General features: G+C 36.3%; 1 protein-coding gene across 1 annotated transcript in view; it reads left to right on the forward strand.

Moving 5' to 3' along the window:
* The first annotated feature begins 379 nt into the window (after nt 1-379).
* Nucleotides 380-12388, forward strand: part of LOC128219201 (von Willebrand factor D and EGF domain-containing protein-like) — a 30352-nt gene continuing 18343 nt past the window's right edge. Inside the window, exons 1-10 of the mRNA XM_052927013.1 lie at nt 380-473; nt 1867-2033; nt 2545-2617; nt 5057-5119; nt 5777-6015; nt 6441-6542; nt 6848-6989; nt 8154-8242; nt 9857-9976; nt 11150-11241. Of these exons, the coding sequence (XP_052782973.1) occupies nt 380-473; nt 1867-2033; nt 2545-2617; nt 5057-5119; nt 5777-6015; nt 6441-6542; nt 6848-6989; nt 8154-8242; nt 9857-9976; nt 11150-11241 (1181 nt within the window). The remainder of the gene's footprint in view (nt 474-1866; nt 2034-2544; nt 2618-5056; nt 5120-5776; nt 6016-6440; nt 6543-6847; nt 6990-8153; nt 8243-9856; nt 9977-11149; nt 11242-12388) is intronic.

Below are 12388 nucleotides of genomic sequence, written 5' to 3' on the forward strand. Positions count from 1 at the left end.
TTTTCAAAAATTACGAATTTTCAATATGTTGAAAGTATTCACTAAGATGCTAATTGAATACCGCCCCTCAATAATATCATTATTTATAACATGTATCTTAGTGAATACTAGACGAGGTCTTCACCGCTGCACCACTGAGGCGTCGTATATCTTTTAAGTTTCTGTTCTTCGGCTATTGCATTGACTACTATTATAATCCAAAATATAATGTCTACTATTACATTTATAATTCAATAGCCCTAGTAGCTTTCTGAAACAAAAAATATTTGACCGTTCTGGTATTGAGTTGCACTATACGCTAATTCCTGTTGTTTTTTCGCCTTGGCGTGCAGCACGTGGCGCCGACCCATGCACGAGCGCTCAGCTGATTGACGAGCCGATGCGCAGTACGGGGTACACCGCACAGAACCCGAAAGTCGATCAACTGTTTTGTGACAGGGAACTGCCCTTTGGGTGGTACAAGTTCAATGGAGGTAAATTAAGTTGTCTGGTCATGAGTAGTATCAATTTAATAATACATGTCACTAGCGGCTCCGGGAGGGGGGGGGGGCGCATCCGGCGCGCGCCCCATTAAAATCGTGCATGTTTGCTTTTTATTTCAATGAAGGAGAAAAAAGGTAATCAAGTACGTCCAAAATGCACCATATCAGGGATTACCCCCAAACCCCCTGTCAACTATTGTGTTCCAAAAAAAATCGGTTCTTACGGAGGGGCACATGACAAAAGATTACGCCCGTTAGTAACGACACCTCTAAATTCAAATCCGGGATACGCCCCTGCATGTATACATTTTGTAATCAACAAAACTTGTTTAGCTAGGCATGTTGAATTCTTCTGTTTGTTATGTTTTTTTAAAATATTTTTTTCACACACCAAACCACGCAAGATCCTTAATCATTAATCTTTAAAATCATTCAGTCAAGGGCTAGTGTCAGATTGAAGGGAAAAGAAAGAAGGAGTGAAAGTGAGTGCAAAAAGCGGGGTAGATGATAATCAGATAGGTTCAATCATGACGTCAGAGCATAGTTAGGTAACAGGAAAAGGAAGAGTGAATGTGTTGAAGGAAATTAATGAAGTGAGTAAGTAAAGAAGCAAAATCGGACAGGGCTCGTGCAGACTCCACACGGCGGTTACTTCCCTTTAAGTACAATCAGATGATCACGTGGCAGAGGGGAGATTTATCATCATTTCATAAACATTGTTTTTTATCCTTGTTGTAAACATTTCACGTTCTTGGGCTTATTCAATGCTCATGTTTGTTCTCATTAGCATCACACACCGGTTCATCATATCACGTGACGGCATTCAAATAGTAAAACAAATATCATATTAACTTTAATTTAAATACGCATAAATACGTGTCAAGTCAAAGAGCTATTTTAACAAAACCACAACAAACTTATTAAGCTAAAATCTATCTTTTTTTGTTAATGGTAGGTTTTCAAGGGAGATCACTGCGTAGCGGATTGGTGCCCGAAATGTAATGGTATGAAGTGTGTGTGTTGGGCGGGGTAGGGGGGGGAGGGTAGGGGAGGGGGTGTAGGTAGCGGATTGGTGCCCGAGAAGTGTTATGGTATGAAGTGTGTGTGTGTTGGGCGGGGGATGGTGGTAGCAGAGGGGGGGGGGGGGGAATTAGGTAGATGACACCAGGTCAAAGTTGGTCATGGAGATGCTCAATGTTGGTCATTGACATGGGAGAGTATGAGCGTTTGAAATGGAGGTAATTGCCAAGAAAGATGGTGAAAGAGTATTTCATGAAAGGGGGACTGAGCGGGGAAAAGAAGGGAAATGGATGGGATTAACAGAAATTTAACTTCAGCCGTTGGCAGTAGGAATGATAGATGCATCTTAATTTTAACACTTCAGGATTAAAACTGGCGACAGCGTGTCAGACGGAGTACCACTGTAACACCCATCTACCGATGTGGATGGACGGCACGCATCCTGCTGCTCCAGGGGCCGTCGTCACCAACAAGGTTTGCGCGATCGATATGACGGGCCAGGATTGCTGCTCCTACCAAAGCACAGTCAGGGTAAGACCACTTTGTGTATATCTTATGCAAGGAGGACCATGCAAGTCTTTGGAAGATTTACCACAGAATTATGTCGTTTCAAGTCAAGACGTTTAGTTGGCGTAGCTTTATCTGGTAGGATAACCCAATACTTTCCAATGAGGTGCATGCCATTTGCAATGATTAATATTTGTTTCTTATACACATTCCGACACATCATTACGATTTTTTTTTAGAATACAACAAACATTATTAAAGATTAAGCGAAATATTATCGAAGTTATTATTGTTTTTGTCTAATTTAACCAGATTTATGCCAAAGAGCAATTGATAATTAGCGTATATTTGTATCCCATTTTATGTGCCTTAAGAAGGAAGTGCTACTCATATGGAAGACGTTTCAAAAATATTACCTTGACCAGTGTATATTTTTTAAGAGTGCTTTGTCACGTGACTACCTTTCGACCAATGGAGCATGCACACCATTTGATAATGGTATATTTTATTTTACTCTTTCCATTTCAATCCTCAGGTGATGAACTGCGGTACTTTTTTCGCCTATGAACTCAAACCCGCGCCCGGGTGCCACATGGCCTACTGTGCTGGTAAGGGAGATGACTATTAACATAAACTGTTCCACACTTAATGTTTTCCATAGTGCAATGTTCTGTGTCTGGTTGGTACATGACTTACTGTGTGGGCAAGAGAGATGATTGTTCAAAAACTGCTGTACTACACCCCACTGATTCTTTTTCTTAGAGCGCTGTTCTTTTACTGATACTGTGCGTGTAAGAAAAGACAACTTTTCAAATATAGCAAGCCACTCTGATAGTTTCTCTTATTTAAATGTTCTGTTGCTGGGTATCACATGCCATATTGTCCGAGTAAGGGAAACAACTATTTAAATCTACCATACAACAATGCCTTTTTCCCTGAGTGAATTGTTCTGTGGTTGGGTTACAAATGTCATCTTGTGCGGGTAAGGGAGATTACTCTTCAAGTATACCTTATCACACTGATTGTTTCCCTTAGTGAACTGTTCTTGCTGGGTAACAGGCAATATTGCCTGGGTAAGGGAAGTAACATTTTACAAATATACCATACGACACTTATGATTTCCCTTAGTGAACTGTTCTGAGGTTTGGGTAAACATGTCCTACTGTGCGGGTAAGGGAGATAACTTTTCAAATATACCATACGACACTGATTGTGTCCCTTAATGAACTGTTATTAGGCTGTGTAACACATGCCATGCTATGTGGTTTCAAATACCACTGTTACGCGCATCAAAACGGTTTGGGATTTGTGTCCGTGTTTGCAGTTTTATTTGAATACTATAGTTACGGTATACATAAACTTCTCCATGATAAGATAAGGCGTTTTAGGGTTTTATATTTTGGATACAGAGCCATTTGTACATTAATTTTGGTATATTTTTGACGTTACTTGACTCGTACAGCAGGCTTTTTCATATCCCAATTACATGAAGAATACACACACACAAAAGCAACATAAATATTTTCGACTTCGTTCTATTAGGTTAAATGGTTTCTGTTTTCAAGGTGATCATACAATAACAAAATGTTTAATTGAATAACAATACTGAATTAATATAACCAAATCGAAACATTTCGCATTCCAAAATCATACCGTCACGTATAAGAAATGTACACCATGGCCCATATATTTCGAATTATCTTATATAACTAAGTATCCTATTTCATTTCGCTTATTTCCTGGTTTTAAAGCTGAACTCTCACAGATTGAACGTTTCGTTTTGACATTTTTTTATTTTTTTTTGTCTTGTAACGAGCCAATTTTTGCGAAAATCAATGGAAACCAGTTATATAAGACTGCTGACAAAAACTTAGATCGCAGATTTTTATATTTAAGTTCAAAACAATATGATGTTTTATGCATTTTTCTTAAACCGTTATTAACGGTTTAAACCATAAAACCTCAATTTTCGAACGGAAATATGAAAATCTACGATCTGATTTTTTGTCAGCAATCTTATATCTTGTTTTGCAGATATTTACGCAAAAAATGCTCTTTCCAAGACAAAAAAAAGTTGTAACAATGGTATATTACATCAAAGTTCATCATGATTATCTTTAAAAAATTGGCGATTTAAAATTTCAAAACTCTGTAAATGAGAATATTACACATATTAACTCAAAGAGCGCGTTTAGCTGGACCCTGTTATAAGGGACTTCTACGACTGTTCGACAAATAAGGGTCTGGTGGAATGTTCTTAGAGGTTGGAACGTTTGCCTGATCTTCTGTCAACTGAGTTGGATGGGCATACTTCTATAATCAATTTGTAAACAATATACCATTCATGGAGTAATGCATGTGGTTGTGGATAATTAATTGTCATTGTACTCGCTACCCGAGTAATTGGAATTATACACGAGCATAGTTGTTTAGTTTCAATCACGTGGGTAACACGTGCAAAAACTGTTTCGTACACTGTTGCCAAGGACAACGTTCAATAACGATCGTGCGCTTGAATAACAATCGCTGTTATGTATCCATACTCTAGTTATTGCACGTTCAACTTACATGTTACCGTTTTGAGATAGGAAATAAGTGTTGAGGAAAACAAAGAAAAAGTACTTAATACTACAGCAGAACCAATTACAGTCGAACCCCGTTGGCTCGAAATCGCTTGGCTCGAATTCCTCGTTGCCTCGAACTGGATGTAAAAAAGACCGATTTCTTTATACTGAAGGTAAGCATTCTCGCTTGGCTCGAATTTTCGTGACTCGAGGTATTTTCGCTGGTCCCTAGGAGTTCAAGCCAACTAGATTCGACTGGTAACTTCAGTGTCTGTGGTAACTGTCCTGTCAATGTTCAGGTCTGAATTGAACATAGTACGGCGCCGCAAATCATTAAAAGGCATGCTCTACCCATTCCGGAGAGTGGCGGGGCGGTGCTGCAAATTGTTTAACGCCATTTGATTCTTGAAGTCAATGAACATCCATAGTTTTACTTTCTGAAATAGCGTCATCTAGACTAAAACATGGATCGATATTTTACAGGAAGTGGAACCCCCTGTCTTCCACACCAGACGTCAGCAACCGGCTTCACACCGGGATGTTACGGTACGTGTACGTTAACGTCACTGTCATAGGTAGCCAACATTCAATTTAGCACTATAATTACGCGTAAAACTCGATGAGATGGGGAAGGGGCGGAATGGATATACCATTGCATCTTATTTTCGAACGATCCGATAAAGGAAAAGTTGACGTATATTATTGTACGTCTTTATAATATCGATATATAAAATCAAAAATTTATGTTAAACACTTTACTTATGTCTATAAAGTAACAATAATTGAATGGCATGAAGAATCCTCCATTTAAGTCAGATTGTGTTATATCCGAACACATTCAAGTACACTGCCTTAAATAGTCGAAGCTATTAAAGTGACACTGTTATTCGTAATCATTACATACACATGTATAAAAAACATATATTTTGAGTAATAAACCTTTAACTACTTACTAAATAATGCATTTATGGAACATAATAATTACTGATTACAAGTTTGTTACCGTGAATTTAATAGCTGAAATCGAAAACATACAAAATGATTGGTGAGTGCTAAAAGATTTACTGTGATCAACTATTGTCTCATGAATTAGAAATACCGTGTTTTCTGCACATTTTGGTATATAAAAACAATTGCATCAATTGTGGTAAATCTTATTTGGGAGTAAGAGTCCATCTTTAAACTTTTTTGTTTCTGTTTCAGACAAGTTTCCCCTGATGCTGACTTCACCACACTTATCGGACCCAATTTTGACGCCCGGGTCTTTCAAATTCCAGTGCGATATTAATTTTGACCACGCACGACGTGATGTCGGTTTTGACGTAAAGTTTCTTTTTGACGGCAAGCCCGACCGTAACGTCCCGCCCGTGCACATTACTGACGGCGTCACCAGGCACGCTGACCTAGATCAAAATCTTCTGAAGGGTCATATGGGGCAAAATGTGAGTCACCTCAAATGACTGTTATGAATATGACTTGCATCATATACAGATTTTAAAAAGCATCAAAGCGCTGAAAGTACTGCAAGTAAGGGAGCTACTTTAGAAAAGAGATGGTTTCGTTTGACCATAAATGACGTCGGGGTTTTACTTACTCTTGTATAGGATAACGTAGAAATCGTTAAATATTTTTTTAAGACGCCATCTGCTTAAGATTTCCAATATAGAACATCGTGTTGTTTTAATATTTATATTTTATATATATATATAGTTTAAATATATGGTTTTTCTTAACCCACTGCAGAAAACGTACTCAAGTGTTACTCACACCATTTATTCATCTCTCTTAATAGCATAGCTGAACTGTACCAGTATACATATTTAAATATACCCAACACATAAACAATGATGCAATCTAAATATTTTAGGTGAGCTGCGCCGTACGGACATTCTTTCTAACTCCCCCAAAGCCCGGCACCCATTTCAACAGCCCCTATATTCCTAGTAACGGCTACTGGGTCGGCATTAAGGTAAATCATTCTGTAATCTGCCTTTCGGTGATTTCAGCATTATTTATACAATTTAGTAAAACTTGTAAAATATGTGACACGTATTTTCTATCTCAGAACAAATTGTCGATTTTCGTATGACCAATTTTAAAAGTTCAAATATGACAAAAGCTTATAATAAATTTTAGATATTTCAATAAACAATACTTAGAATTTATCCTTTAGATTGATTAAAACAGCCTTGGCAATTCTTGTCATTATTAGCAATTAGAGTCCCAATTATATTATTTTGCATGCTAGTACCTATAACTGATTACACCTTTTAGATAGACACAAACCGCCTTATAGTCGGAGAAAATGAGAAGCCGAAGACTGTTTCCATCTACTCCACAGTCCCTATCCGCTGTCCTCCCCCACACGACAAAACATGCAACCTTGAGATTGAACTTGATCCCGTAAACAATAACGGTATCTGTTTTGTTAACCATATTAGCAAACAGCAGTAACATTTTTTAGTGTTTGATATATCAAGAAAAAATAATAATCGATCACTGAATCGCAATAGATTATCATCATCGATAATCGAATCAATTGGATTGATTTCTTATGATTGGAATGGAAATAGCATCTCTTTATACTAAATGGACAACTAATATACCTTATGTTTTTCAACAAAATCTTTAGAAAGCCTATAGTGAACCTGACATATATACTTAGATCCAGTAGCATTTTAACAGTACGTTTACAATATCGGGCTGATAAGAATTAAGCGGAAAAACAATCATAGTATATTTGCAACATCAATTTGAGTAAATACTGGAGATTATCATTAAAGGCCTAGTTTAAGGAATGTTTGGCATGATAATCCCATGCTGTGCATCTCCTGCTAATTGCACGTGTGTCACGGAAGGGGCCAATTTCCTGTGTATTCGTTTATTGGCCCAGGGCCATTTAAGGTCCATTTCTATAATAAAAATATCCAAAACTGCACAGCAGGTACTCAGATCGGAGACCTGATAAGACAATTAGGCACATGATTAAGATCAAATAACAGAGGTTGTGTACAAATACACGTTATTTTTTGGGGGGTGGGGTCACTTAAAGAAGGCTCAAACTAGGCCTTTGACAATAACTGAAGGTATGTTCACATTTGTGGCGCGGAATATGCCACTATATTTAGGTACCAGACCCACTAATAGGTGATATTTAGATGCCTGGTGATCATTGTTCTATCACTTCAAGGGGTTTTGTGTGCAGCAAATAGAAAATGTATATTTTTTAACCGTAAATATTGTAACAAATAATGACCTTATATTCCAAAATATGTAGCTTATGTCCGATTGTAGTTGAAATGAAGATAAAATGTACGAACTTTTATAACTGTATGTATGACATACATTTTATTTCAATTATTCTACATATTTGAAATAAGTAAGCAAATATCTATCAGAATATATCAAAGCTGTACTGGATCACATTGACTTCCTAAAATTTTAAACTAACTAATTTGTGGGTTGGATTCCTTAAAACGCCATTTTTCATGTATACGACTGAGGCTTCATTTTGTGAAATATTTGTAGCAAATAATGTTACTACCAGGGAGTAATATTCTTAATTGTGTATCATAAACAGGACAGTTGACCCTTGTGAAAGATTGTAACGTACACTTCACACCAGCAATGTGGGACCCACAGACACATAGGGCAACCACCACTTTCCAGGTAATTTCGATGTTTTTATCGTTTTTGTTTTTGCATTGTTTAAATAAATATTTTAACGAATACCAACAATTTTGTGACTCTGTATACTAAGTCGGTGCAAATAAGGGAAAACTAAGTTTTTGTCACTAAATAAGTGAATGCTTGAGGCATTTCTATAAATATACGAATGGATCACTCTTCATGTAATACATTTGACATTTAAAACTTTGTATGGTTAATGGTTTTTGCAAAAAAGTAAAATGACCAAGAAAGCATTTCTGCGATGGCACCGAGGAGATATGTGATTTTTTTTTATCTAGTGGCCATAGCTTACTAACCCATTCGCACGACTTATTTTATGTAAGTCGAGACCAAGACATTACTACCGTCCTGGCAACGAAATGTATTCGTGCGCACGAGATATTAAGTCGTGCCAATGGCATACTAAGTCATAGCCAACAACATCGAGGGCAAACACTAACATTGGTTAAACATTTAGGGCTAAAACTAATATTTGTTCAAATCTAGGGCAAAAACTAACATTGGTTGAAAATGAAGGACATATACTAACATCAAAATTTGGAGAAAATTTTGGGCAAACACAAACATTTATTTTGAATCTATCATTTGGCGATTATCTAGGGTAAACACAAACATTGGTTGAACTTCTAGCGCAAACATTAACAATGAGTAAAATTACTAACACTAACATTGGTCTGAAATCTAGGGCAAACACTAACAATGGTTAAAATTATAGGGCAAACACTGACATTGGTTGGAAATCTAGGGCAAACACTAATAATGGTTGAAATTATAGGGCAAATACTGACATTGGTTGGAAATCTAGGGCAAACACTAACAATGGTTGAAATTATAGGGCAAACACTGACATTGGTTGGAAATCTAGGGCAAACACTAACAATGGTTGAAATTCTAGGGCAAACACTAACATTCGTTGGAAATCAAGGGCAAACACTAACAATGATTTTAATCTAGGGCAAGCACTAACATTGGATGGAAATCTAGGACAGACAATAATAATGGGTGGTAAATTAGGGCAAACACTATCAATGGTTTGAAATGAAGGGCAAACACTAACGTTGGTTGGATATCTATGGCAAACACTATCATTAGTTGGATATCTAGGGCAAACACTAACGTTGGCTGGAAATCAAGGGCAAACACTACCAATGGTTGAAATCTAGGACAAACATAAACAATGGTTTGAAATCTAGGGCAAACACTAACATCGGTTGGAAATCTAGTTCAAACACTAACAATGGTTTAAAATCTAGGGCAAACACTACCATCAGTTGAAAATCTAAGGCAAACACTAAGTAAAACTATAGGGTTCATTTAACCAATTTCCCTAATGTTGGTTGAAAATCAGGTTTAAACACTAACATTGGGTGTACATCTTAGGCAAATTCTAACGTAAGATGTAAATTTATGGCAATTTTTAACATTTGATGTAAATCGTAGGCAAATTCTATGAGTTGTTGAAAATCTAAGGACAAAATTCAACATGTAAATTTAAGGTAAATTATACCATTGGCTAAAAACTTTTGGCAATTTTTAATTTTGAGTGAAAGTCTTGGGTTTTGTTTAACATTGATTGTGCTTTTGACCATACAGGTGTCTGCCACCAGGGACGGTAAGGCGGACAAGGATAAGGACATCTTCCTACATTTTAATCCCATTTTTACCGCTGATGCCTCGCCCATCTTCAACAACTACCAAGTTCCGTTCATGCAGGTAAGACGCGCAAGTGCAATTGAGTTTTTGCCATTTCAGATTTTCTTTTATTGAACGTTTTTGCATTTTTTTAAATAATCAAAACATTATCAAAAAACATTACACCAAAAGCGATGTTCAAAACACAGTTTATGTAATGAATGCTATTATGAATTATTGTTATTTATATTTTTAGCTACACTCAGTGTACTTGAAATTTGATCGTTTTAGGCACCGATAATATTCTTTTAAGGGACTCGTTCATGGTTGGTAAAATTCATTTTTCATTACGAAACAAAGTGTGTCAAACACTAACAAGGACACGCGCAGTGTTAAACCTAAGCTACGGACAGCTGGAACCCTTCAGCAAATGTTCAAATATGCTCAAATATAATAAATAATATAATGTCCACATTTTTTAATCGAGTTACTCAATAAAAAGCTGTAGCGTGATTGGTTAATTCACATGATCACGTGGTGCTACCAATGTTTTTAATAAAGGTTTAAATATCCATCAGCTTAGTATGAGTCCTTGTGGGCGAGTGCATTAGGTAACAGTTTTCTTTTTTCTTGAATGTACTGGCGTTGATAAACTTTCTTCTACAACCAGGTTCGCAATGCAAGTATGCATAAGAAAAATAAGGGTTTTTAGATGACTTGAGCTTTAGTCCCTTTCAAGCTGCACTCTCACAGATTTACCGTTTTTACAACTTTTTTAATATTTGTCTTGAAAAGAGCAAATGTTTGCGTAAATATTTGCAAAACAATGACATAAAATTGCTGATAAAAATCAGATCGTAGATTTTCATATTTCCGTTCGAAAATTACTGTTTTATGGCTTAAACAATGGTTTAAGAAAAAATGCATAAAACATCAATTTTTGGACTTAAATATAAAACTCTGCATTCTGTTTTTTGTCAGCAGTCTTATATAACTTTCCATGCATTTTCGCAAAAATCGGCTCATTCCAAGACAAAAAATAAAAAAAGTTGTCAAAACGGTATATCTGTGAGAGTGCAGCTTTAAGAATACACCCGAGAACAATGAAACATAACCAACAACACAGTCCTGGGTTTCTCTGTAGACGACCCACAATATCAATGCAGATCTCAACTTTTACAAATAAAGGAAAACATTTTTTTACCATCAACTGTTCTATATTTCATGACGTATTGTAATCTTTTCTCATTTAAGATTTTAGCAAAAGATAAAAACACGTCTTCCTGTTGGTGTACTGGCGACCCTCACTGTAATACCCTGGACACAACCCTCACGAAGAAGGGCTCGTAAGTATTTACATTTTGGCGTTTGACCCATTTTGATTCGAATCTACTGATACATTCTTTGTTGTTAATTGTTTTTTTTTTTTCAAATAGCACCTGAACGTGATGTACTCATGGTGAACCTTTATAAACAACAAAAATCTACCCGACTCGTCGGTTGTGTGTCGCCTTTTTCAATACTTCTTTCTTTGAACCAGTGGACCTTTCGGGCATTATTCTGTTCCAATGTAATATTCTGAATTCAAGTGGTTTAGGTATTATGATCAATTAACACTTAATCCGTACCTAAAAAACATAAAACATCACTTTAAGAGCCTTGTTCAACACTGTTTGCCTTAGAAATGAGTTTATATAGTTGGCATCTGGCATAGGAACGATGTCCCACACGGCCAAATGTTTTGAACACCCCTATTAAGTGTATTGAAATAATACCCCTCGTGTGCGCCACCCACACTTATATGTTTAGGCCTAAAAAAATTGTTTGGTTAGGGTTACATCCTTTTAAAAAATAGGTAGGGTAGGTAGGCTTTTTTTATAAGGCTTTATATAGGAATATCATTTCCATCATTGGAAAATGGTGTTAAAGTTATCTTCTTTATTAGCATTTAAGGTTTAAATTACATATTGAAAAGCAATTAAAAAATAAACGAAACAAAAACGATTTTTTTTTTAGTTTTTCATTTTTTTTTTCAAACTGACTATAAAAACGGTAGGGTCGGCGCCTATTCCGTAGGTAGGGTCGGGTAACCCGAACCTAATGTATTTTTGTTTTAGGCCGTATATGTTACCTGAATTTAAACTACACAGTACAATTGGAGGGTGGGTGAGGCATTGTTAAGTTCCTTATTTCACAGATAACCAATCATTATCCAAACATGACAAAAGTTTTGTTTTGTCTTAAAACAATTTTATGGTATGAGGGTGGTTCAAGAAGTAAGTATTGTTAAATATTATGAAATAACATAAATAGTTTATTTCAGATTTGCTTGTATTTTAATTGCAATCGTTGGCCATAGTTTCAGCGTTGCATCGTTCTTCAAAATTCCGTCAAGTTGAAACTATGGCGAATGTTGCATTATTAAGATACAAGCAAATCAAAAATATTTCACACGTTTCTGCACGTAGAAGCAGAAAATACCATAGTCTTTTA

The sequence above is a fragment of the Mya arenaria genome, chromosome 15, assembly GCF_026914265.1.
Source record: "Mya arenaria isolate MELC-2E11 chromosome 15, ASM2691426v1".
NCBI lineage: Eukaryota > Metazoa > Mollusca > Bivalvia > Myida > Myidae > Mya > Mya arenaria.